A 26304-nucleotide genomic window follows, 5' to 3' on the forward strand; every position below is an offset into this window, starting at 1 on the left:
CTCTCCTTCCCTGGTATTTATCCCTCTGATATATTTATTCTGTATTCAGCATGTACTGTTCAAGTTAACGCATGTCCTGATGCAGTTGCAATCCCCTAAGCACAGAAACAGTTCAGCCTCCCCTAAAGAGAAACTGTTTACAACAAACAAGGAGTAAGAGGAGGAGGTAAATAGGGGGAGGGGGGAAAAGAAAGGGAGGTTACTGGGAAATAATGAAAATGGTGCTCCGTTGGGGAGATATATTTTAATCACATGGATGGGGCAGTCTGTTTTCTGACTTGCTACATCATGTCTATTTAGGACTCAAAACTGAAATGCAATGGAGTTGGACAGCAAAGCAGGATCTGGGAGTAGACAGTGGTCTGGGAAAAGAGGACAGGAATCAGAAGCAGGAGTCCAGAGTATCAGCCAACCAGGGATTCCTCTAGTTGCTCAGACAACTTCCTGTGTCATTTCGTGGCTTATACAGAGCTCCTCAGCCAGTTGAGGATGCTGGATGTTTTTGCCAATTGGGAGCTTCAGGGGTGGGGCCCTCTGCAAGCTAGCACTTCACTCGTTCCCCTTTCTAATTACTCAGGTGAGCTACTGGGTGGCAGTTGTGTCCTAAGTATGACCTGGGGGCCTAGGTTCAAGGCCTATATCCTCACATCTTCTATGGGTCATCTTGATTATCACTTGAAAAGTTTTTTTTTCTCCTGCTGATGATAGCTCATCTCACTTGATTGGCCGCTTACAGTTGGTATGGCTACTTCCATCTTCTCATGTTCTCTGTAGGTATAAATATCTTCTTGCTGTATGTTCCAGTCTATGCATCCGATGAAGTGGGCTGTAGCCCACGAAAGCTTATGCTCAAATAAATTTGTTAGTCTCTAAGGTGCCACAAGTACTCCTGTTCTTGTTGTGAATACAGACTAACACGGCTGCTACTCTGAAACCAGAAAAAAGAGGGAGGAGGTGAAATAGAGGGTAAGTGCCTTTCTTTGCTTGCCTTGCAGCTGAGAAGGTTTCAAGGCTGAGAGAAGGCTGGTTGTCTGTCCTCTTTTTTTATGCAATTTGTTTCTTACATACCGCTCCTTCTGTTTTTTGTGTATCAGCTTGAGCTCTGTATGCTAATCACCAGAGAGGGAACAGCACACTGACTGGTACCTCAGAGTTCACCTAGAGATTTTCTTGGCCTTTTAGAATGGGAGTTTTGGGGTCACTTCCTACCCACCATTAGAAGATCTTATATATGTTTACAGAGGGAGCTGAATAGTTGTACCAAACTAAAAACCATTTGAAAGATGGACATACACTGACACAAACAATTCGGGCATGTTGACTGGCAGCCAGGCACTACTCAGCTGTGGTCATTGTTGTCTGACTGCCAAGTGCTAACGCTCAGGAACTGAGGGTACGTCTACACTACGGGATTATTCCGAATTTACATAAACCGGTTTAGTAAAACAGATTGTATAAAGTCGATTGCACGCGGCCACACAACGCACAGTAATTCGGTGGTGTGCGTCCATGGTCCGAGGCTAGCATCGATTTCCGGAGCGTTGCACTGTGGATAGGTATCCTGAAGCTATCCCATAGTTCCTGCAGTCTTCCCCACCCCTTGGGATTCTGGGTTGAGATCCCAGTGCCTGATGGGGCAAAAATCATTTACGCGGGTGGTTCTGGGTACAGCCTCACCCCTCCCTCCCTGAAAGCAGCACACAACCGTTTCGTGCCTTTTTTGCTTGGTGAACTGTGCAGACGCCATAGCATAGCAAGCATGGACCCTGCTCAGCTCAATACCGCAATCGTGGATGTTTTAAACACCTCGCGTATTCTCGTGCAGTCTATACTGAACCAGGACCTGCAAAGCCAGGCGAGGAGGAGGCTGCTACGGCAGCGCGGCGATGAGAGCGATGAGGACATGGACACAGAATTCTCTCAAACCGCGGGCCCCTGCGCTTTGGAGATCCTGATGGTAATGGGGCAGGTTCTAGCCATTGAACGCCGATTTTGGGCCCGGGAAACAAGCACAGACTGGTGGGACCGCATTGTGTTGCAGGTGTGGGACGATTCACAGTGGCTACGAAACTTTTGCATGCGTAAGGGCACTTTCATGGAACTTTGTGACTTCCTTGCCCCTGCCCTGAAACGCCATAATACCAAGATGAGAGCAGCCCTCACAGTGGAGAAGCGAGTGGCAATAGCCCTCTGGAAGCTTGCAACGCCAGACAGCTACCTGTCAGTTGGGAATCAATTTGGAGTTGGAAAATCTACTGTGGGGGCTGCTGTGATGCAAGTAGCCAAAGCAATCATTAAGCTGCTGCTATGAAAGGTTGTGACTCTGGGAAACGTGCAGGCCATAGTGGATGGCTTTGCTGCAATGGGATTCCCTAACTGTGGGGGGGCGGTAGATGGAACCTATATCCCTATATTGGCACAGGAGCACCAGGGCACCCAGTACGTAAACCGCAAGGGGTACTTTTCCATGGTGCTGCAAGCACTGGGGGATCACAAGGGACGTTTCACCAACATCCATGTGGGATGGCCAGGGAGGGTTCATGACGCTCGCGTCTTCAGAAGCACTACTCTGTTTAAACGGCTGCAGCAAGGGAATTACTTCCCAGACCAGAAAATAACAGTTGGGGATGTTGAAATGCCTGTAGTTATCCTGGGGGACCCAGCCTACCCCTTGATGCCATGGCTTATGAAGCCATACACAGGCAGCCTGGACAATGGTCAGGAGCTGTTCAACTACAGGCTGAGCAAGTGCAGAATGGTAGTAGAATGTGCCTTTGGCCGTTTAAAGGCGCGCTGGCGCACATTACTGACTCGCTCAGACCTCAGCCAAACCAATGTCCCCTATGTTATTGGTGCTTGCTGTGTTCTCCACAATCTCTGTGAGAGTAAGGGGGAGACCTTTATGGCCGGGTAGGAGGCTGAGGCAAATCACCTGGCCGCTGATTACGCGCAGCCAGACACCAGGGAGATTAGAAGAGCACACCAGGAAGCGGTGCGCATCAGAGAAGCTTTGAAAACGAGCTTCATCACTGGCCAGGGTAGGGTGTGACTGCTGTGTTTGTTGATGAACACCCACCCCCCTTGATTGAGTCATTCCCTATAAGCAACCCACCCTCCCCCTTCGATTTCAGCTTGCTTATGGAAATAAAGTCACTATAGTTTAAAAATCATGTATTCTTTATTAATTCTTTATAAAAAGAGGGAGAGAACTGAGAAGGTAGCCCGGGTGTGGTTTGGGAGGAGGATAGGAGGGATGGAAAAGCCCATTAAAAAATTTCACAGTAATGACAGCCTTCTGGTTGGGCTGTCCACGGGGGTGGAGTGGGCGGGTGCACGAAGCCTCCCCGCACGCGTTCTTACACTTCTGGGTGAGGAGGATGTGGAACATGGTGAGGGGTGAGGGTGGTTATCCAGGGGCTGCAGCGGCACTCTGTGATCCTGCTGCCGTTCCTGAAGCTCCACCAGATGCCGGAGCATGTCAGTTTGATCACGCAGCAGCCCCAGAGTTGCATCCCGCCACCGCTGATCTTCCTGCCGCCACCTCTGATCTTCCTGCCAATCTTCCTGCTGCCACCTCTCATCTTGGGTGTCCCTCCTGTCCTCACGTTCACTGGCATCTTTCCTGTAACTTGATACCACCTCCTTCCACTCATTCAGATGAGCTCTTCCCTTGCGGGTTACTTCCATTATATCCGAGAACATCTCATCTCGCGTCTTCTTTTTCCTCCGCCTTATCTGAGCTAGCCTTTGGGATGGAGTAGGGAGGCTTGAAAAATTTGCAGCTGCATAAGGGAGGGAAAAAAGGGAGAGAAGTATTTAAAAAGATACATTTTACAGAACAATGGTTATACTCTTTCACAGTGAACAGCACTATTCACCTTACATAGCACATGTGATTTCACTACAAGGTCGCATTTTTCATCTTAATACTGAGTGCCTGCAGCTCTGGGGTTACAGATCTCACAGACACAGGTCCGGGCATCAGAATTCAGCTTGCATGAGGCAATGGTAAGCCACTGTCTTTCGGCTTCTGCAGTGCTTTACCCCTCCCCCCACCGCATGGCTGGTACCATGAATGCTAACTGCTAATCTCCCCCCGTCAACCCCCCCACCGCGTGGCTGTTAGCTGGGAAAATCCCTGCTGACCAAACGCGAAAAAACTCATCAGTATTTCACTCCTCCCCTCCCCCCCGCTTGGCTACGTGCAGGAAAGGATTTTTTTTAAGCTGCAGTCCACAAACCCAGTAGGAAAATGGCCATCTCTGTCCCCTTAATTAAATTCCTGATTTTCAACCAGGTTACCCTGAACGATATCACTTTGCTGAGGATAACACAGCGAGATAAAGAACGGATGTTACTTGAATGCCAACAATCACCGGGACCATACGAAGCTATGCTTTGCCATGCAATGATACCCGATTACTTGCTACATGCATGGCGTGGTAAAGTGTCCTACCATGGTGGACGGAACAAGGCTGCCTTGCCCAGAAACCTTCTGCAAAGGCTTTTGGAGTACCTCCAGGAGCACTTCATGGAGACGTCCCTGGAGGATTTCCGCTCAATCCCCAGACATATTAACAAACTTTTCTAAGTAACTTTACTGGCTGCCAATGCATCCCAAGTCCTCAGGGCAAATCAATCATTAAAAAACGCTTGCTTAAAAAACAATGTTTGATATTTACAAAGGTACACTCACCAGAGGTCCCTTCCATGGCTTCATTGTCTGCGATAGTTGCTTGGGAGGGCTGGGAGGCTAATTCCATCTGGGTCAGAAAAAGCTCCTGGCTGTTGGGGCTAACAGAGTGCTGTGTGCTCTCTGCAAGGTCATCTCCGTCAGCTTCATCATCGTATTCTTCCCTGTCCGCATAATGCTCAGCCACGGCTGAGATTACAACCCCCACCTCAGAATCCACGGACAGGGGTGGGGTAGTTGTGGCGCAGCCCCCTAAAATTGCATGCAGCTCAGCGTAGAAGTGGCATGTTTTTGGCCCTGCACCGGACCTTCCGTTTGCTTCTTTGGTTTTCTGGTAGGCTTGTCTGAGATCCTTAACTTTCACTCTGCACTGCACCGAGTCCCTGATATGGCCTTTATCCATCATAGCCTTGGAAATTCTTTCAAATACTTTTTCATTTCGTCTTTTGGAACGCAGTTCTGTTAGCACTGAATCCTCTCCCCATATAACGATCAGATCCAGTACCTCCCGAGTAGTCCACGCTGGAGCTCTTTTTCGATTCTCAGGAGACTGCATTGTTACCTGTGCAGATGAGCTTGCGTGGTCACCTGTGCTGATGAGCTCTCCACGCTGGGGAAGCAGGAAATGAATTTCAAAAGTTCGCGGGGCTTTTCCTGTGTACCTGGCCAGTGCATCCGAGTTCAGAATGCTGTCCAGAGCGGTCACAGTGGTGCACTGTGGGATACCATCCGGAGGCCAATACCGTCGATTTGCGGCCACACTAACCCTATTCCGGTATGGTAATCCCGATATTAGCGCTACTCCTCTCGTCGGGGAGGAGTACAGAAACCGGTTTAAAGAGCCCTTTATATCGATATAACGGGCCTCGTAGTGTGGACGGGTGCGGCGTTAAGTCAGTTTAATGCTGCTAAAATCAGTTTAAACGCGTAGTGTAGACCAGGCCTGAGGCAAGTAGCCCTGGTCTATTTTAGTTCATCTTCCTTTAAAAGCAAGAAAATTAAATGACCTAAACTTCTGATAATGCAGAGTCAAGGTTGCCCAGTGTGACCTCTTGCCCTTCCAGCAAAAAGATAAAAATAAAAACAAAAAGAATAAAAAAACAAAACAAAAAAAAACTTACTTCTGAAAACCGGAAAATACAAAGTTAAAGTACCTTCCACCCCACAATACAACCTTAACTCTGCCCTCTTTGAGCAATGCCTCAACATGCCAATAACCCATATACTAGCACTCCAGTCTTACAGATAATACTGAACACTCTGGGAACGGAGCATATAAACACCATGGGACAAAGTCTAACTCCTTCCCTTTACTAAGGCAAAACTTGGGTTAGGTCAGATTTACCAAGCAGGAGCTACCTACACCTGGCCTACGTTCAACCACTGATGGCGAAATCCATAAAGGGATGTAGATGCCTAACTGCCACTTAAGCCTAAAATGTAGCTCTTAAAAACCCCTGTTCAGCTGCTATCTAACCCTGTAAGTGCCTTAATTCCACCGGTAAAGTCCCCTAGGCCCCTAAACTTCTGCTAGTAGGCTGGCACACAACCACCTAAGTGGCCATGGAGCTGCAGGAGTCTCAAACTCAGCATTGTCCCATGTATCTCACCTGTGGGACCCAATCTAGTAGGCATGCTCAGAGCACACCAAATCAGGTCCCACACAAAGGGTGGCCAACGAAGTGATGGTGCTGCAATGACTATTTAAATATTTTATACAAAGTAGAATGGCTCCAGCAGGAGGAATTGAGAGAGTTCCACCATAGAATACTCTACATCCCAGCAATTAGGATACTTCCTTGAGATGCAGGAGACCTAGGTTCAAGTCTTTGCTCCAAATCTGGCAGAGTGGGGATTAGAATTAGGGTCTCCTAAATCTTGGGTGGAAGTGCTAACCACTGTACAATAGAGCATAAGGAGGAAAGGACATCAGCGCTTCCCTCCTATGAAACCCCTGGTAGAGATGGGTGCTTCCCTCTGCTCAGCCTCAGCATTTCCTACTGTCTAGCTCAGGCAGTTCAGTGTACTGGCTTCTGTGAATCCTATTCTTAGGCACCTAACCCCACCCCACCCCCACGGCTGGGTTCCTAACTTGGGTCTGCAGATACTACTAGGTAGCGGGATGCCTAAAGCTACATGTTGCAATGCCAAGCTGGAGTCCCCTTCGTGAATCCAGCTCTGAGCCTACTGCTCATAAACCTTCTCAGACTTACAAAATGTTACCCTCACTTGCGCTCAAGATTCCTTCTGAGGCACTGCCTTCTTCTACAACTCACTAGGCCTTGGAGACCACTGTCATATATGCCATTAGATGGCTGACTATCGCCATGGCAAGAACACATCCTTCTGAACCTCTACTGACACAACCTACAGAGCTCAGCACTGAAATGAAAAAGAGTTGATCTATAAAAATACACATGCATCTCTCCTCATATCACAGTCACAACTCTGATAGCCTGCTCCAACTGATCTCTCCACCAGTACATACAGATGCATAAAACCGGGGAAATGGCAGCTAAGGCGCATGCAGATAAGTATTGCAATTCAAATCTGAGAAAGACAGCACAAACAATGGCACATTCTTAGTATTTCCACGTCTGCTTATGTTTGGGACACCCTCACTGAAACACTCCCAAGGGCTATTGCCAGCTCTAGCAGGGCAAAGTTAAGGATGCATTGCAGGGGTGGTGTGTACTGTCACTTTGTATCTCCTAGTTTTCAGAGGTTTAAGTTTAGCCTCTCTCCAGATTCTGGAAGGGCATGAGGCAGGACTGAGTGGCCTTAACTCAGTGTTATTGAGTTTTTTTGGGCTGTTAATATATGATAGTTACACCAGCAGTGGCAAAGAGAGCTGAACAGCTGTAGAATTTCTGGGATCACAAGCAACAACAATAGGATTTTTAAAAAAACAGAATAATTTCTTACCATAGTTTCTTTAATTTACAGTTTGGATCCTTCAGTGCTTGACAGAGCAGGAAAACACGTGAATGCTTCCACTCATCCTGATGTTGTTCCCTAGAAAGAGAGAAGAGGAATGTTCTGTTTTGGTCTCTGGAGACAGATTTTAATTCTGTTTCCTGAATATTAAAATAGCCTCTTGCATGGTGTGGTCATACACTGCATATGATTTATTCTAGTTTCACAAAAACGAGGAGTCCGGTGGCACCTTAAAGACTAACAGATTTATTTGGCCATAAGCTTTCGTGGGAAAAAACTGCCCGTTGTCTCCATGCATCTGACAAAGGGGGCTTTTTGCCCATGAAAGCTTATGGCCAAATAATTCGGTTAGTCTTTAAGGTGCCACCGGACACCTCGTTGTTTTTGTGGATACAAACTAACACGGCTACCCCTCTGATACTTGTCTACAGTTTCAGTTCACTGTAAATCCCCATCTGCTCAAAAATGTATCTAGTATCTTAGATGTACTTTAAATTCACAGATTGAACTAGAATAAGTGCTACTAAGAGTAACCGATTCATTTTTTGAAGTTGTACTCTGATCCCTGGTGAGCACTCACACAAATGGGACTGTCACCAGTGTTTTTGTGAAGATCTGTAATTATTTCATCATTTGAGATTCAACAGCAGATAAGGGTTTTTTTAAAAAAAATATTAAATTGTTCAGACACTTTGTGAATAATAAGGCAACGTTAATTCAGTGAGTTATTAATTATAGGCACAGCTCTAACAGATGTTTCTGAAAGATATTACAGATTTGATATTTTAGTTGGCACAAAAATTTTGCCTACTGTCCTCCTTTAATCCCTCCATATATGCCAGTAACACCATCCCATTCTGTCTCATGACCTACCATCTCTCCAATCTCTCCCCTTCCCTCACCATTTTCCTCAAACTCTCCCTCTCCTCTGTTTTTTTTTCCATTTCTATTTTACTGTCCTCTATAAAATACCCTACCCACCTCTCCAACTATCGCTTACTCTCCCTTCATCTCCCAGCTCATTGAACATGCTATCTACAACTGCTGTTTGGAATGTCTATCTCCAATTCCATCCTAGACCCTCTCCAATCTGGCATTTTCTCCACAGAAATTTCCTTTACCAAAGTCTGTCTAACTTCTGTCTAGTTAGATCTCAGGGTTTGTATTCAATCCTTCCCCTTCACAACATGACAATGCTGACCATTCTTGAAATCTTTTACTCTCTCAGCTTTCATGACTCTGTCCCCTCCTGCTTTTCTCTTCTAGTCAGTGTTTTATTTGATGGATCATTCTCATTCCCCTCCAACATTCATTGGGGTTCCACAGGGCTCCATGCTTTCCCCCCTCCATATCTCCACTTACATCCTATCACTGGGCAATTTCATTCAAAACCATGGCTTTGACTATCATCTTTATGCTGATAACTCAGATTTATATCCCTTCTCTAGACCTCTCTCCATCCAGACTAAAATCTTGGCCTGTTTTTCTGACATCTCCTCATCTAGGTCCAGCCATAACCTTAAACTCAACATGGCCAAAACTAAGCTCTTGATCTTTCCTTCTTCCCCAATCTCTCCCTTCTCCCAGTCACTGTGGAAAGCACCATCATCCTTCCAGTATCACATGCTCATAATGTGGGTATTATTTTTTACTCAGTCATCTCTCTAGATCCACATATCCAGGCCACGTCGAAATCTTGCCACTTCTTCCTGAACAACATTCTAAGATCTGGTCTTTCCTTTTGGGCCACAGAGCTACAACTCTAATCCAGCCCTTGTCTTCTTACATCTTGGCCTCTACAATCGCCTCCTCTTTGGCTTTAACAAATGCAGTCTTGCCATCTCAAGTCCACACAAAATGTTGCTGCTAAGATAACCTTCTTGCCTTGTTCTTACTATGTCAGTCCCCACTTTGCATTTCTCCATGATTTAGCTATGTTTCTGCCACTGCTGTGATATCTGAGTGCCTTCCACAAGTCTCCTTTAAAACAAACTCTGTAATGTGCCCCATTCTTTAAGGGACCCTGTTCTTTAAAGGACAGCTCCCATTAATACAAACAATTAAAATACATCTATAAGCAAATAGAAACATCCAAATCCACCTTGTAATATAATTGTTTTCAAACTAAAACCATTTAAACTATTAATCAAGAGTCCTCATGCTGGCTTACTTATATTTTCTCACACATGGGTTATTAGCTTGGTTTGAATCGACAATCTTCAGCAGACTTCTACCACTTTAGCTATAGGCATCACTCTTAGGTGGGATCTGTGCTGTTAACCTCTGTGTGGAATAGCCATAGCTGGCTATGCAGCTATGTATGAAGTAACTCTGGAATGTTGGGTATCATGATTCTTAGGCTGGGTTCTGTTCCTGACTCTGGGATCAGATTATAGGCTACTGGTCAGAGTCAGCATAGATAAATGTAAAGATCCTCATGTTTCGATTGTCTGCAGGGTAGGTAGAGCTGGAAACATGAGTTTCAACCACTTGACTTAAAGGACCACTCCTTTTAGCATGGAGGCAGTATCAGATTCATCAACTCAATGTGATCTAGCCACAGGAGAGGAGCAAAGAACCAGGCTATATTAGTAAGGGTTACTCAAGGAAATATGTTGGCCCCTTTCACCTCACAGGCAATGTGACACAACGACAAAAGAACCATCAAAGTCCGAGTCCCAAGAAGAAAGAAGACCCAGAAGAAAAGTCTGTGCCTGCTGCACTTCAACTGATGCATGGAAGGGGGTCGATAAGTCAGACAAATGGTACAGTCATATAATGCAACCACCCTAGCCTGGTACAGGAGAATTGGGATGTCCTATTAGAGACCTGGATTCTATCCATAGCTCAGTGATGTTAGTTATCTTAACTGTCAAATGGGTGAATAACAGTTACATCTCCCCTAAGCCAAAGGTCTGAGGACTTGCTTAACAAGGGCTGTGACATGCATAGAAATATTAAGAGCAGCAAATAGAAGAGTTAGAATTAGAAGTCTTGGCCTTTTCACTGGCAGTTCAATATACTTCACTCACCATGAGGAAATGTGTGACGGACCTGCAGATATGTGAATGTCATGCACAATATGAGACACTTGGCAGGGCTAGTTAAGATTGTTTTGGAGTCCTGCTGAGCTGTTAGTACTGGAGCTGTGACAGGACAACACTTATGAAGCAAAGAATTTATTTTGTTTATAGCTGATATTGACTGAGAGGGAACAAACTTCTGAAATATTGTTTAAATTGTATGCAACACTGAACAACCATATTTTATTGTATGTGGATAAGAGTTGTCCAGTTAAAACACTTTAAACTAATAAAGAGGAAATGAACCATGATAGTGGGGTACTGTTGACCCTGCATAAAGTTATGGTGGAGTTTTCAGTTTAACAGGGCGGTTAAACCTTCATTTTAAAGAAAAAAGTTCTTAAAAGTGGCAATAAAATAGAAATTATAACCGACAGAGTACTTGAATTCATCAGACTCAACAAGTCTACTGCTCAAACTAACTGCAATAGTCCAAGAACAACATTCTAAGATGACAAGCAAGTACAGGGCAACCTAGTGTCATTTAGCCCACACAGTGTCTGAGCACTGAGCCATCCAAGGATGGCGCTCTAAAGACAATGAAAAAATGATGTGCACTGTCAAGCTGATACTCAGCATGTAGCTTTACTCTGCTACTGGTGTGAATGAAAGGCAGGGAATTGGGTTTGTTCTGTTTTGCAAGCAAAGCATTATTTTCCTGACATTCCCTGAGATTAGGTAGAACCTTCTGTCCTTTAAGGTTAGTAAGTTTAGTGCAATTTAAAAGAAGAAGAAAGCTTGAATTTGGATTTAAAAAAATCTGAAAAATTCAACTATTTTTTCTACCTTTATTGAGGAGGAGAATATAATTGTACATTGGGGGCATGGAAATATGGGTCTATTTCCTTAAGATTTCCTTGCCCTTTGATGAAGAGCTTTTCAAAGATCATTTGAAGTCTCAGTGAATAGCACTCTACCTTCCTTGTAGAATTGTTGACACAAAGCATGCTTCCCTCCCCAGCTCTTTGGCCTCACCTCACTCCTGTTCATAACCCATTTACGTAACACTATAGCAAACATTTCAGTCACTGAGCGGACAGAGCAGACCAAACAATCATGCTAAGAAAAAGGAAAAACACCTTTTTTGGTAGTGTGAACCTGAGGAAATCTCCATAACTATCATTAGCCTGCTGAAATAGAATTATTTTGTGGTGGGTCATTCAACCATTTATTAGTTATCAAAACAGAGGGATAATCACATTTCATCAATTAAAGAAGGTGCATATATTAGAGCTCCAATAATACTTACTGATCTAATTCTTCATGTCTTTGTGGTGCTTCTTTCTTACAGTCTTCAAATCTGAATGTGCAGGCATACATCTCAAGAGACACCAGTCTATGGCAATTGTTTACACAAAATGAAAGAACTATTTGATCCATTGGAGTAAGTTTATTTCGACATATCACTATTTTAGTGAAAGGCTCCAATGCATTTTTCATAAAATTTTCATCTTGGATCTCATACAAACAGCGAAAGTCCTCAAGCTGAAAAATGATTTTATCATACACAGATGGCACAGATAGTACTGTTTGTTTATATGTTTGAATCCACTTAATTAAATCTGACTTAATTTTAGGTGAAATTTTACACCCAAATTTTTCCTCCATGTCCTTGATACTTTTTTCATTTAAGAGACCATACAGGAATCGCACTGTTAACATTAAGTAATTTCTAGAGTTTCCATAATTTTCTAATAATGTTTTCACATCTTTCTTGGGAGTCCCTGAATCTTCCATTGTTTCATCTTCCTCCAGCACATAAAACAGGGCTGCAAAAAACTCCTGAAAGCTTAAGTGAATGAAGCTGTAGAGACATTCAGTGTCAATATCCTTTTGAAAAATGTTTTCGTTCAAAAAGAGAGGGAGAGCATCTGCCTGATCTAAGCCCAACATCTTGATTTCTTCTTCCTCAAACAGTATCTTTTGCTTCCAGATTCCATCAGCAGCCAAAGAGCAAAGTCCCCTCAAGCTAGCTTTCTTACATGGCTTTGAATTGCTGCCAGGAGGGTTAACTAAACTGGAAAGATAGAGCACATACATTTCGGTGGTTGTTTTGGAAGCTTGTGCAAGATCCTCACCTTTTTCAAGCTGTTGTTTCAGAACCGTGCAGATGATCCAACACATGATGGGGACAAAGCACATGGTGAAGAGAATTTCATTCTCTCTCACAAATCTAAAAGCTTGTCTTGCCTGTTTCTCATTTCCAAAGAATTTATGGAAATACTCTTTCCTGTCAGCTTCAGAAAACCCCAGGATCTCTGCGTAACGTTCACACCTCCCCAGTTTCTCCAGAGCAGCTGGTCTTGTAGTGATCAGCAAGTAGGATTCAGGAAGAACTGTTTTCCTAAATAAACTGCTCAGTATAATTTCCACTGGCTTTTTCTCCCAGGGCTCAGAGCACAGGTTATATTCTGACTGATCAAAGGAAAATCTCAGTTCATCAAATCCATCAATTATGAACAGGAGTTTATCTGGTTGTCCCAGAATGTGCTTAATTGATGTCTTATTATTAGGGCAATGTTTTAAAATCATGTCAGCCACGCTTACTTCCTTAGTAAGAAGGTTCATCTCCCTACAATTTATGTAGAAGACATAATCAAACATTTCCTTATAAAGTTCCCCAGCTGCCTAGTCCAACATGATCTTTTTTGAAGTAATTGTTTTTCCAATCCCTGCAGCTCCCACCAGTACAACAATCTGTGGTTTTTGTCCATCTTTGTCAGGTTTAAATAAAGTACCCATTGTAATCACAGAACTAGCTCGCTGAGTCATGGCTTCTGTATGTTTCCAACCCGTGGCTATTATTTCATGTTCTCGGTTTTTTCCATAAACATGACTGTTAACAATAATCAGCTTTGTGTATCTGCTGTTTAGCTTCACATTCTCACCAAGACGAGCGTTCCTGTCTTTTATTACTTGATACTTTTTTTGTACATATTCTCTGTACTTCACCCTGAAATCTAAGTCAGTGACATAAAGTGTTAGAAATATTGAAGCACCAGAAGTTCAGAATATAGTAAATTGTTACAGTAAATCTATAAATTTATAAAATGATAGTACCTTAAATTTATGTTATACCTTTTGTTGAAAAGGATCCCCAAATATTTAATTAGATCTGATCCTGCAGCCCTTATTTAAATTATTCATGTGGGTAAAAACTGTGGTAATCACTTCACCCACCATGGAAATGCAGCCATCTCTAGAGTGAAACTTGTTAACTATTTAACACTGCACATAACACCACATAACAAATGAGGACATGAAATGGGGAAGAATGCCCCATGCAAAATTTAATGTTCTCTCTCCTTTGCATGATAATTGTTTGAAATAATCAGTATTATGTATCTTTAGAATCATATTCTCGCCAGTAAGGTTGTCCATGTATTTTTTGACTCTCTACTATTTTTAATATCTTAATACTTCCCCCTGTAATCTAAATCAGTGGCATGAGGCATTAGAAATATTTAACTGGACATTCAGAAAAAGGATAGACTTCTCATTAATCTGTTCCAATAAAGTTATCTTAACAATAATAATGGTACCTTAAATTCATACTGCACCTTTCCTCATAGAGGATCCTGTAATCACTTAACTACAGGCCTGATCCTTCCACTTAACTAAAGGCCTGATCCCACTGAAATTATTCATATGCGTAAAGACTATGAGTATCATTTTATCCCCCACTGAAATTCAGCCTTGCACTGGGTGAAGCCTGTTAACTATTAAACGGTGCACAGCAACAGTATACAAGTTAGGAGGAGAATATCAGATCCAACTGAAACAGTGCTGGGTATTTAGGTGGAAAGAATGTAACTTCACAAACTAGAATATGGCCAGGACCCACAGCTTTGAAAAACTATCACAGAATGTTTATGGACCACAATTGAGTACCTCCACTTGTCTTCCTCACTTAAAAGAGGGTGCATTGGCTCAGCACCGATTGTTGTAACAAACATCCCCAGAGGAATGTTGTGAACAAGTCTGTAGTGGAAGTTGCCCAACATAACAAAAGTCCCTCTAAGCCCATTATATAAAAATGTGTGTAAAAGTCAGCAAGGGTTGAAAATCACCAAAATGTATTTTCATAGGTTAATTTTAATTGAATGACTGTTTGTCTGGGGGGCACTAAACAGAACAGCAAAATGTATCACAGCTGCCATCTCTACCACCTACTGGGATCCACTATGTTACCTTTGGGCCTTCAGCATCCTGATTCTGAAGGACATTCTGATCACACCAAGAGCCAGAGAGAGGGAACCAAATGACATCACCATCTCCACTGACTTTGGCTAAATCCTGAATACCACCTAGGAGGTGAGCCTGAGACTCCTGCTGCCACCCCCTTCTTCATGTGTCAGTTTTCTTTTCTACCATCTGTCCTTTCTTCATGTTTTTAGTTTTCCCTTTCTGCTTTCTGTCTAATAAGAGTCTGGTTTAGCCAGCCAAAACAATTAATCTTTCACAACACTGCTACATGTCTGAGGCCAGAGAAGCAGCTAAAAGCAGTGCTGGATCTGAGATTCTCCAGCAGTGAGGTTGCTAGTGAAAGTCAGCATCAGGGACAAAGGCTGTATTTTCTCTCTTTACTATTCTTTCCTCTCCCCTTTGTGTGAGTTTGTTTTGTTTCTTCTTAAAGAAAAACAGTTTGTGACTTCAATAACAGTAGCAGTTGCAACACAAGGGCATTTCCTGGAAACTGATACCGGGTGTTGCCTATTAATCCCATGGAATTCTTTTCACCTCCAGTGCTATTATCATAGTCACCATACAATGTTGCCATTGGAAATAGATAGCATTACTACTGTATTTGTGATATTCTCCTAGCCTGGGGAGTAACAAGGGAACCCCGTGCTAATGGTATCATCTGGATAGACATTTGTACAGATTTTGTTAACACAACTGTTTGTGTATCAAAGGGATAATTCCCAGAAAGCATCCAGTTGAGTAAGCAGGCAACCACTGTACTGGGGTAACTCCCCATGTAGATATCACATACCTTCTGCTGAAGCCTCTGACTGTTTTTGATTCAAATGCAAACCTGAAAGACAAATTATATTTAAATGACATTGTAAGATTTTATAGTGCATTTCCCTTGCAAGTGTATTTATATTCTGTATAGAGCCACTTAGTGACTGAATGATGCAATTTCAGTTTGTGTTTAAAAGAAGAGAGCATTGCTACCAGCAGTCATTTTTTAGTTTCAGAGTAGCAGCCGTGTTAGTCTGTATCCGCAAAAAGAACAGGAGTACTTGTGGCACCTTAAAGACTAACAAATTTATTGTAGCATGAGCTTTCGTGAGCTACAGCTCACTTCTTCGGATGCATAGAATGGAACACACAGACAGGAGATATTTATACATACAGAGAACATGAAAAGGTGGAAGTATGCATAACAACAGGAAAAGTCTAATCAATTGAGATGAGCTCTTATCAGCAGGAGGAAAAAAAACTTTTTGAAGTCACTTATCACTTCAAAAAGTTTTTTTTCCTCCTGCTGATAAGAGCTCATCTCAATTGATTAGACTTTTCCTGTTGTTATGCATACTTCCACCTTTTCATGTTCTCTGTATGTATAAATATCTCCTGTCTGTGTGTTCCATTCTATGCATCCGAAGAAGTGAGCTGTAGCTCACGAAAGCTTATGCTACAATAAATTTGTTAGTCTTTAAGGTGCCACAAGTACTCCTGTTCATTTTTTAGTGTCATTTGTGGAGCAGAGAGTAAATTCAGGAGTGTTTTTAGGGAGATGGAATCATAGAATCATAGAATCCCCCAAGAAACACTCATGTGCCAAAGCAGATCAGATGAAACAATTAAAGGGCCCATATAGCTGACAGTTGTGCCCTAGTGCAGGGGTTAGACTAGGTGACTCAGAGCCTTTCCAAACCTAGAGACCTAAGGCAGACATTGGGGCAGATAGAGGGAAATATTTTTGTTCAAATAATTATAATCAAGATGCGACCACTGGGAGTGGAGCTCCGATAATGGGGTGTTTTCTTCCCTCTCCCCACAGCTTTTCCCTATTTAATTATTTACATAAAACTGTTATTGCCTGATCCACTAGATGTTATTTTATACAATTTAATTATACGGGCAGCCAAGAATAGGTTGCATTAAATAATTATTGTAACAGATGGAATGGCTAAGTTAAAGGAATAAAAGTACCCTCTTCTCTCATTCCTCAGAAACATAAAGACCCAAATAATTATGAAGTTCTTATAGGTTTAGAGACACAATCAGTGATCGGGGCTCCACTGTACTAGGTCCCGTGAACAGTGCTTAATTTGTGCCAGGGTTTGCCAGGACTGGGCCCCGGCACCTCTCGGCTTTCTGCATCAGTTATGAAAGTAACAAAAAATTGCTTGAGCCCCGGCACCTCTTTCATTACCAGTAAAGCACTGCCTGTGCACATTTACAACAAGACCATCCCTGCCTAACACAGCTCACAGTCTACACCAAATAAATGCCCCCTGCATTGTGCTCTGGAGGCTGCTAAACTTACACCCTGGTGGACCTTCCCCAGGAGTGAATTGCAAAGGCCTCTAGGGAGAGCCCCACTGCCAGCCCTGGAGCTTCCATCCCAGGGACCCTGGGCAGAACCAACCCAGCTGAGCTCCACTGTTACCATGGGTGAGAGGAACAGGAATAACTGTAACAGGGTTGAGTTTAGCTCCATCACAGAGCACGTGGAGTCTAACACTGTTTAACTAAAGAGTGGCTTCCCATTGGCACCGACTCTTTCAGTCTTGTGGGACATTGCAAAGTGGCCTTGAGCTTTTGGAACCACAGCTCTCTAGCTTTGCTAGCTACTTCTTGAGTGTTGGTATTGCAGTGAATTGGGGTTTTTTACGTTCGTTTGTTATTATTTTTGTTTTGGGAGGGAGTTGTTTGTATGTTTGTTTTTAATGAAAAATAGCCTGGAAGATAAAGTTCATGCCTGGAACCCCAGAAATATTCCATGGGGCCAGTCAGCTGTTTGGTGATAATAGACTGGGCCAGGTTCTCTGCAGTGATCAGTTTCCAGTTACACATCCTCAATTCTCTGTCCCAGCCAGGCACAGGAAACAGCACCCTGCAGGGCTGCCTAGAGGATTCAGGGGGTCTGGGGCAAAGCAATTTCAGGGGCCCCTTCCATAAAAAAGGGTTGCAATACTATAGTAACATGTATTTGGAAATGTAAAAAATAACCAGTGAAATACATTCAAAAATTAATTTGTAATAATTTGAAAATACACCAAATACATTATTTAAAAACACTAAATGCTTTAATGGTATGTATACATTTGCAATAACATAATGGGCTATTGCTGGGTGATGGTGATGGTTGATGCCAATGGGCTGTCGCTGCCTGGGGATGGTGCTGCTGCTGTCCAGGGCTGGGTGGGGAGCTAGGCTCTGGGTTGGGAGGTGCCCGGCTCACAGGGGCTGAGCTCAGGGATGTGGGGGGATGGGGTCAGGGGGGTATCCGGCTCAGAGGGGCTGGGTTCAGAGCTGGGGGTCAGGGCAGGGGCGGCTCCAGGCACCAGCACGCCAAGCGCGTGCTTGGGGCGGCAAGCCACGGGGGGCGCTCTGCCGGTTGCCATGGGGGTGGCAGGCAGGTTGCCTTCGGTGGCATGCCTGCGGAGGGTCCGCTGGTCCCGCGCCTTCGGTGGACCTCCCGCAGGCTGCCGTCGAATTCGTGGGACCGAGGACCTCCCGCAGGCAAGCCACCGAAGGTAGCCTGCCTGCCGTGCTTGGGGCGGCAAAATACCTAGAGCCGCCCCTGGGTGAGGGCTGAGTGGGAGGATGGGGTATGGGGCTGTCCGGCTCAGAGGGGCTGGGCTCGGAGCTGGGTGTCAGGTCTGTGGGGGGATGGGGTCGGGGGGTGTCTGGCTCAGAGGGGCTGGGCTCAGAGCTGGGGGTCAGGGCTGTGGGGGATGGGGTCAGGGGTGCCCAGCCCCAGCCCTTTACCATGCCACTTACCCCCTCTCCCGGAGCCTCAGCATGCCGCATCCAGAAGCGGCCCCAAACAGCGCTGCAGCAGCATGGTGTCTCCAGCGGGGCCTGAGCTCCCGCCGTTTGGCCGCAGCTCGCAGCCCCGCTCCCTTACCACGCGGCTCCGAGCGGGAGGAGCTCAGGCCCCACTGGAGCTACGGTGCTGCAACGCTGGCCAGGGCCGCTCCCCGACGCGGTGCACTGAGACACCAGGGGATGGGGGAAGACAGAGGCAGGGGAGCCTCCCACATACTCCCAGGGTCTGGGGCAAATTGCCCCACTTGCCCTCCCCTCTGGGTAGCCCTGGCACCCTGGGGGCTGTTCTAACTTGCAACAGCTACCTATGTTACCCAAGAAACAGTCCTTCAGCTGGGGATCCCACTTCAGTTACTCCTCCTCCCCACCTCTCTCTGTCTGGGACACTCCCTCTGCACCACTGTGTTGGTTATACACCCACTAGGACTGTCCCACACTGCGGATTTCCTCAGAAGGAGAGTTACAGGCTGCCTCTGCTCCCCTTGTGCCACCTGAGTGAGGAAAAGGCAGTGGAGCAAGTCAGAGAATCTGGCCCACCATGGGCATTTCTGCTTTGCATCCCCCTGGCTTCCTGCTGGGATTTGAAATTTGTCATTCCTGCCATCAGCCTGTTTCTCCTTCTGCTGCTGCTGCTGCTGCTGCTGTTCTGGGGCAGATTCCCAGGTTTTACAGTAACTTTAGGTTTCTTACCCTTCTCTCTTTCTTCTCTGAGTTTTGCAGCAGAATCTTGGAGGTTGATCTGAGTGAAAACCTCTATGGTTACATTTACTGCAGCGTCTCCACCATAGAATTCCATCAAGAAGTTCTTCGTATCTGTCCTGTCGGCATTCTCCAGCCGACCTCGGGGGATGGTCTTTCCTCTCAAAGTCAGATTGTGATAGTTTGTCTTTAAATCTTTTGAAGTCTTCCTGAAGAAGGTTGTCAAGGGCACTTTGAAGCAGGTCACTGATTATGCTTCGGTTTTCCATCACCAGTATCGGAAAAAGAAACTAAAATACAACGTAAAGTCTCATTATTAATCGTTAATATGGAATAACAACTGTAATTCCCATGTAGAGGAAATAAATGTAGCCTAGTCGTGAAAGTAGGTCATTGCGGCTTATGACTCCTCAGTGCTTTTCCTCACAAATGACTCACTGGATAGCTCGTTTTGTCTCTGTGCTTTAGTTTAACTATCTGTAAAATGGGATAGGTGTGCTCATTTAACTCCCAGGGGTGTCATGCAGTTTGCTACTGTTTGTAAAGCCAGTTGAAGTTTTAGGATGAAAAGTGCTATAATAATAGTATTTATTGTCCAAATGCATTTCCAGATACAAGGGTAGGGGTACCTAATTTAGACAAAAACCTAGTACAGTCTGGAATCTCTATTTCACAATCCTTGAATAGCAAGACCTTTCCACTGGGAACCAGTGGTAGTTTGGAAAGCCTCAGGAATATTTTAAATGTCAGTGCAGAAGGTAAAGAGCAGCAGTGGTACTTTCTGACACAGTGATCAGGCCCCATAAATCGAGTGTATAAACTATAATTACTTCTGATTAAATTTAGCCCCGCCCAAGAGAAAATGCAGAATATCATGTGCTTACCGTTTGGCCAGAAACTACAAACCAGAGCTGGTGGCCTTCATTTGACTGGTTTCTCTCAGTCTTCTCGGCGCTGAAACACAGACGCAAAAAAAAAAATAATCTAGGAAGAGGAACAGGAAACCATATGCGCAAAGTTTATTTCCTCAACAAAGCCAAACTAAAACATCTCCAGTTAAAGCTGACCTTCAGCACTTTCTGAATTTTTATAAACAGCCCTCATACTACAGCACATAAGTTTTTAAGCCTTTGTGTGTGTCTGTGTGTGCACACAAAATCCTTTTCTGGTTTTTCATTCCTCATAGAAGTTTACCTTTTGAACACTTTCTTTTGGCCTCAGCAATTTGTGCATCTATTTTCTGTGAAATGGTGGCATCCCAAACTTGTCCAAGGATTTGTTCATCACTCTTCCTCTTGCGCTTACTTTGTGTTGGGAGAAAATACTGTCGCAGTTTTACCCAAGACAATGAAGCATGCATGTAAAGAAAGTGTGATAGATAGAGAAAGGAGAACGCTTTCTGCATCTGCTACATATGCAAATAGGGGTGATATCAGCAGGGGGAGGAGCTTAATTTCCTCACTTTGCTTTTTCTGGTGGTGTGAGCCAATATTTTGAATTTCAAAAAATTATGAGAACAGGCCGTTGACAAAATTAAAGCAAGCAGAAGTGGATCTTCATGGACCATGAATTTCATAAGTTGAAAAAGCTTTACAAGTCACTTGTAAAGTTACTCAGAAGGAAGTTGCTACTTGATTCATGGAGGATTTCAGATACATCCCTGTAAGATTCTTTATCTCTGCTGTCTTTCTGGGGCAATCCCCTTATTCCCACAAAGATCAAATTAGCAGTGCTTTTTGGGGTGATAGCCAGCTTGGGGTGCTTTGCACCCAAACACCTGGCACCATTTGGGGCTTTGTCTTCTCACTGTGGTTTCAACTACAATAAGAAATTCTCACATTTTTTGTATTCATTTGCAGCTCCCTAGCCCCAGCTGAGAAGGGAAAACAGGACGTTCACCATTCATTTCAGCAGAGAAATTAGAAGAATGGTGACAAGGAATCCATGGGTCCCACTCCTCTTCAGATGGAAACAGAATGGGGGGTTTCTTCCTGGTTTACAGCGGGGATCTGATCCTCAGCTGGTGTAAGTCAGCACAGCTCTGCTGACATCAATGGAACCACCCTCATTTACACCAGCTGAGGATCTGGCCAAGGGACAGTTCATGTCTTGGAAAGGACTGAGGGTCTGGGAAGAATGTAGGGAGTGTCCCATATGTGGGTTTCTAGATAAGTTGCTTCACAGGGGGCTGGATTTGCTTCCATCTGCCCTGCACATAAAGTGAATATCACAACTGCTGTCTTATTCATCTGTTGAGAACAGCAATATGGATACTATCGACACTCTCTCGACTTGGTCTCCTGCTGTGTCCATTAGCCTATCTTCACAACTCAACCCACACAGCCTCTCCAGGATGCCTTAAATATAATACACCCTCCCAAAAATATGTTAAGAGGACATTTACATCAAGTACTCAAACGTTAGAAAATACCAGAATTAAGGCTGCCTGTGGAACCTGAATTCTGCCTCCTTCTGCGTGTGCACCATGATAGAGTCTTTAATCACTTCATCACATCACATACCATGGGACCCCACCTCATTCACTGAACCGGGAGGCAGGTGATTTTTTTTTTGTTCTGCTTATTCAGTGTGTGGCCCCAAACCTCATTCAACACAAATCATTCAACCCCTGCACTGAACACAGAATTATTCATTTCTCCCTGGGCATTTCTATGGTGCTTTCACATTCTGAGAAATGTACAAACATTAATGAATTTATCTTCACCACTTGCCTGTGAGGTGAGAGGTTAGTATTATCCTTGTTTTGCAGCTGGGGAATTGAGACATAGAGATGAAGGCCAAAATTGTTAGAAATGTCCATTAAGTTTGGGTGCTCAGCTTGAGACATCTGTGGTTTGATTTTCCACAGTACTTAACATTATAGTGTACATTATATGTTCAAAGCATCAATCAACTTCTGATGCACTCATGGGAGCTCGGCATTTCTGCAAATCTGGCTCCAAGTATCTCATGTTGGGCACCCAAAAAATGAAGAACACACCCTTGGTGTCCAACTATGAACAATTTTAAGTGACTTGCCCAGCAACATACTTGCTCTCTGGCAGAGACAGGGATATAATCCACTTCTCCAGGGCAGCATTCCACTTCCTTAACCACAAAACCATCCTTTCTCTTCCTGTAATCCCCTGCCTAATTCACTACTCACTTTCCAGCTTCTGCAACAAATGAAGCAGGGGTTTTACAAATAATAGTCTCCTACACTACATAACCCTGACTCATCTCCAGAGCAGGTCTATCCTGTTCACTGAATGAGGCAGGGTTCCTGTGGAAAAGATAGCATGTGGCCACATAATTAAAGACTGTATCATAATGCACATAAAAGAAAAATTAAGATTGGACAGGTAATCTTAATTATGGCATTTCCTAACTTCTGAGTGCTTAACTTAGCAACCTTAATGTTCTTTTAATGTAGTTTTTATCACATTATATATCCCTCTGCTGTAGAACCAGGCTGTTCTAGTACTGTACCAGGACTCCAAATGTACAGGAGTCTGAGGGAGAGAAGATAACAACCTGTGCATTTTGAAAACCTCTAAAAACTAACTGGGATGAGAATTAGCTGAGCTTGGGAGCTGTTTGATGTCACCTGGCTCACTGTTCATTTGACCAGATTCTTTACTGTCTAGAGTCATTTCTTGCTTGTGCTCTGCTAGTTACCTTTGGGAAAGCCAGTCTGGTCATGCTCAGGCATCACTGTAGATCTGTTTTGTATCTGCAGGCAGGGCCGTCCTTACCCATATGCAAAGTATGCAGCTGTGTAGGGCACCAGGACATTTGGGGCACCAAATTTCCTGGTGCCCTGCGCAGCTGCGTGCTGCTCCAGCCCCTGCTCCGGCTCTTCCCCAGGGCCCCTGCCCCAGCCCCACCTTTTCCCGCCCCTGCCCAGTCCTGCTCCCACTGCCCATAGCTCTGCAGCAGGGCTACACTCACTGGTGGCAGGAGGGCAGCGACCTGGCCCCAGCCACGCCGCTGGTGAGTGCTGGGGGGTGGTTTCCCCCCCAACCCCCCCCAAGCCAGCCCTGCCCCCCCTCTCCCGCGAGGCCTGGGGCCCAATCCTCACCCCCCCCCGCTGTGGAGGCCTGGGGCCAGCCCCCCTGCTCCCCCTCCTGCAGAGGTCTGGGGCCCCACCCACCCCCCACGGGGTGGGCAGTGTAGGGCACCAGAATAGCTAGTGACAGCCCTGTACACAGGGCCTAATTTATCATTGCCAGCACCTTGTGCACTCATTTACACCAGTGCACACGGTGGGTGTCAAATGCCCCACAACCAGAATAGTGGTATGTGCCCCATGTAAAGCTCCACTGTTGTGATGCAGGCTACTTCTCATCCATTCATTCCCAAACAACATTTGTACAAACTTACAGGAAAATCTTTATGTGCAACAACGTAAGTGCATGGGACAGCAAGCAGACCGTGCCTTGTGGATGGAAACAAACATAGTTGTAGACACTGCACCTCGGTTTCACTCACCTATTTGTGTGTGTGCTGTTAACTCAAATAGCAAGCAATTAAACCTCCTGAACAGAGTGACTCTTTTTCTTGAATGCAGGTGCCTCAAGCAACTCTTTAGGCAATAGACATTAATCATGTCTTAAGATATTTGGACATCATGATGCACCTGTATTGAAACCTCAGTCAAATTTGTGTAACTACAGCCAAATGTTCTGCATATCCAGTGCCATATCCTGCCATCTTTACTCATGCTAATTTCAACGGGGCTGTTTGCCGGTAAGATATACTCAAGGTGTGTAAAGGGAGCAGAATACAGCCCTAACAAATTGAACCAAGTTTTGGTGAAAGGTTCATCCTTAGGTGTTATACAACATCCTATCCCATTTATGGACAAAGGAAAGTCTGGCAGAGCCCTGAAAAGCCACTGACAGAACATGATAAATGCTTAACTAAATAAAAACATGATAAATGCTTAACTAAATAAAAAATTATCATTATTCAACTAAGTTCATCAATCTACTAGCTAGAGACTTAGGCTACGTCTACACTAGAAATGCTACATCAGCACAGTTGCAACTCTGTAGCTGTGCTGCTGTAGTGTAGACACTTACTACAGAGACAGAAAGGGTTCTTCCATTCCTATAGTAAATCCACCTCTCCGAGAGGTGGGGGCTAAGTCAACAGAAGAATTCTTCCATTGTCCTAGCAGTTTCTAAACTGGGGTTTTAGGTCAGCTTCATTACATCACACAGGGTATGAAATTTTTCACAATCCTTAGCAATGTAGTTAAGCTGACTTACCTTTTTAGTGTGGATCAGCCCTGATGTTTAAAAAGAGAGTCAAATTTTTCTACCTGTAACCCATTGCAGATGCAATTTTGTGAGTGACAATCATTGTAAGCACAATGGGTGTCAGGCACCGAGGCTGCAAAGGGATGGGACCCTGCACATGTGCAGATTCCTTTGAAGGACTGTGCCCTTAGATAAGTGTTAAACAATGGTACCTGCAAATCAGAAAGAGACTTCTAAATGCTGTCAAAAGAATCATTAAATTGGCCACCAGCAGGGCCCGCGCTTCCATTAGGCGACCCTAGCTGGTTGCCTAGGGCGAGAGGATTCGGGGGGCAGCATTTTGTGCTCTCCCCCTGGGACCCATGGGAGCTTCCGGTTCCACTCCCATCGCGCCGCCGAAGAAGAACCTTCTGTCGACGTGCCGCGGAAAACAGCGGCAGGCAATTGAGCAGCTCAATGACTGCCGCTGTCGCCTGCTGCATTTCGGCGGAGGGTCCTTCTTCAGTGGCGCGATGGGAGTGGAACCGGAAGCTCCCATGGGTCCCAGGGGGAGAGCACAAAATGCCGCCTCCCGAATTCTGCCTAGGGTGTCAGAAACCCTGGCGCCGCTCATGGCCACCAGTAAACAGGAACCATAATAAAAATGAAAATTAGAAAAGGAAATGGTTTGGCTACCAAAAATTAAGACAAATGGGAGGAAATCTAAGCAAAATCACCGAGTGCTCTTCCTGAGTTACCTAACCAACTGCTGTCCACAGATATTGTTGGGCTGCAATGCTTAGCCACAGGGTCGGGGGATTTATTCTGATGAGAACTAAGCTTTGAAAAAAAAATCATTTAAAAAACATTACAGCAAATATGACCATTCTGTCAACTGAACAGTCAAAGAATGGAAAGATTTTATACAGCCTGTTCTCCCCCGTCTATAACTGAAACTACTCACTTAATAGTCAGGATGGAAGGGTTTCTAGAGGGCCTCTACAAAAGTGGAAAATTGTAATATCCTGTTTTTTAGGCTCTGAAGCCTAGATTTTCATGGTGACTAGTGATTTTGGCTGCCTAAATCGAACCACCTTAAAGGGGCCTGATTTTCAGAGGATGGGTGTTCAGTAATTTCTGGAAACTAAGCTCTTCTCAATGTCTCAAGTTGGGCACCCAAAATTGCTAGGCGCTTTTGAAAAATCTTAGCCTAAACGTTTAATTTTCAGTTTCTATATAAAAATCATGAGCATTGATATGGCAGGAAAATGTGGCTACAATTTAAAATAGGAAAAACTTTAGAGATATTTCTTTTGAGCAGTGGTTCCAGTCTGGAAAGGAGCCGTTCCTGCCTCTGTATGAGTTTCCATTAACATGCGAGCAGCGGCACAGGAGGCAGCAAACAGGGCTGCCAACAGGGGAGTTAGCGTGGGAGTTGCCATTGGAGGAGCAGGTGAGTGTCTTTGCGTCTGTTTGTGTAGTGTTTGTATCTCGCTGTAGAGGCCCAGAGGGCAGGCTGCTGAAGGGGCAGCTGAGCCAGGATTGGCTGAGCCCTGAGTAGGGGAGGAGCCAGGCTAGGAGGGGCCTATAAAAGCGGCCGCCCAGCCAGGCAGCGGCACAGGAGGCAGCAAACAGGGCT

At 44.7% G+C, this 26304-nt stretch overlaps 1 protein-coding gene across 1 annotated transcript in view; it reads right to left on the reverse strand.

The window, feature by feature from the left end:
- LOC120403843 (NACHT, LRR and PYD domains-containing protein 3-like) overlaps positions 1-15753 on the reverse strand; it is a 65605-nt gene extending 49852 nt beyond the window's left edge. The window contains exons 1-3 of the mRNA XM_039535650.1: positions 15710-15753; positions 11963-13673; positions 7619-7708 (exon numbers count right to left, since the gene is read on the reverse strand). Coding sequence (XP_039391584.1) covers positions 7619-7708; positions 11963-13317 — 1445 coding nt within the window. The 5' untranslated portion in view covers positions 13318-13673; positions 15710-15753. The remainder of the gene's footprint in view (positions 1-7618; positions 7709-11962; positions 13674-15709) is intronic.
- Positions 15754-26304: the final 10551 nt, after the last annotated feature.

Source organism: Mauremys reevesii, linkage group 4 (assembly GCF_016161935.1).
Source record: "Mauremys reevesii isolate NIE-2019 linkage group 4, ASM1616193v1, whole genome shotgun sequence".
Classification (NCBI taxonomy): domain Eukaryota; kingdom Metazoa; phylum Chordata; order Testudines; family Geoemydidae; genus Mauremys; species Mauremys reevesii.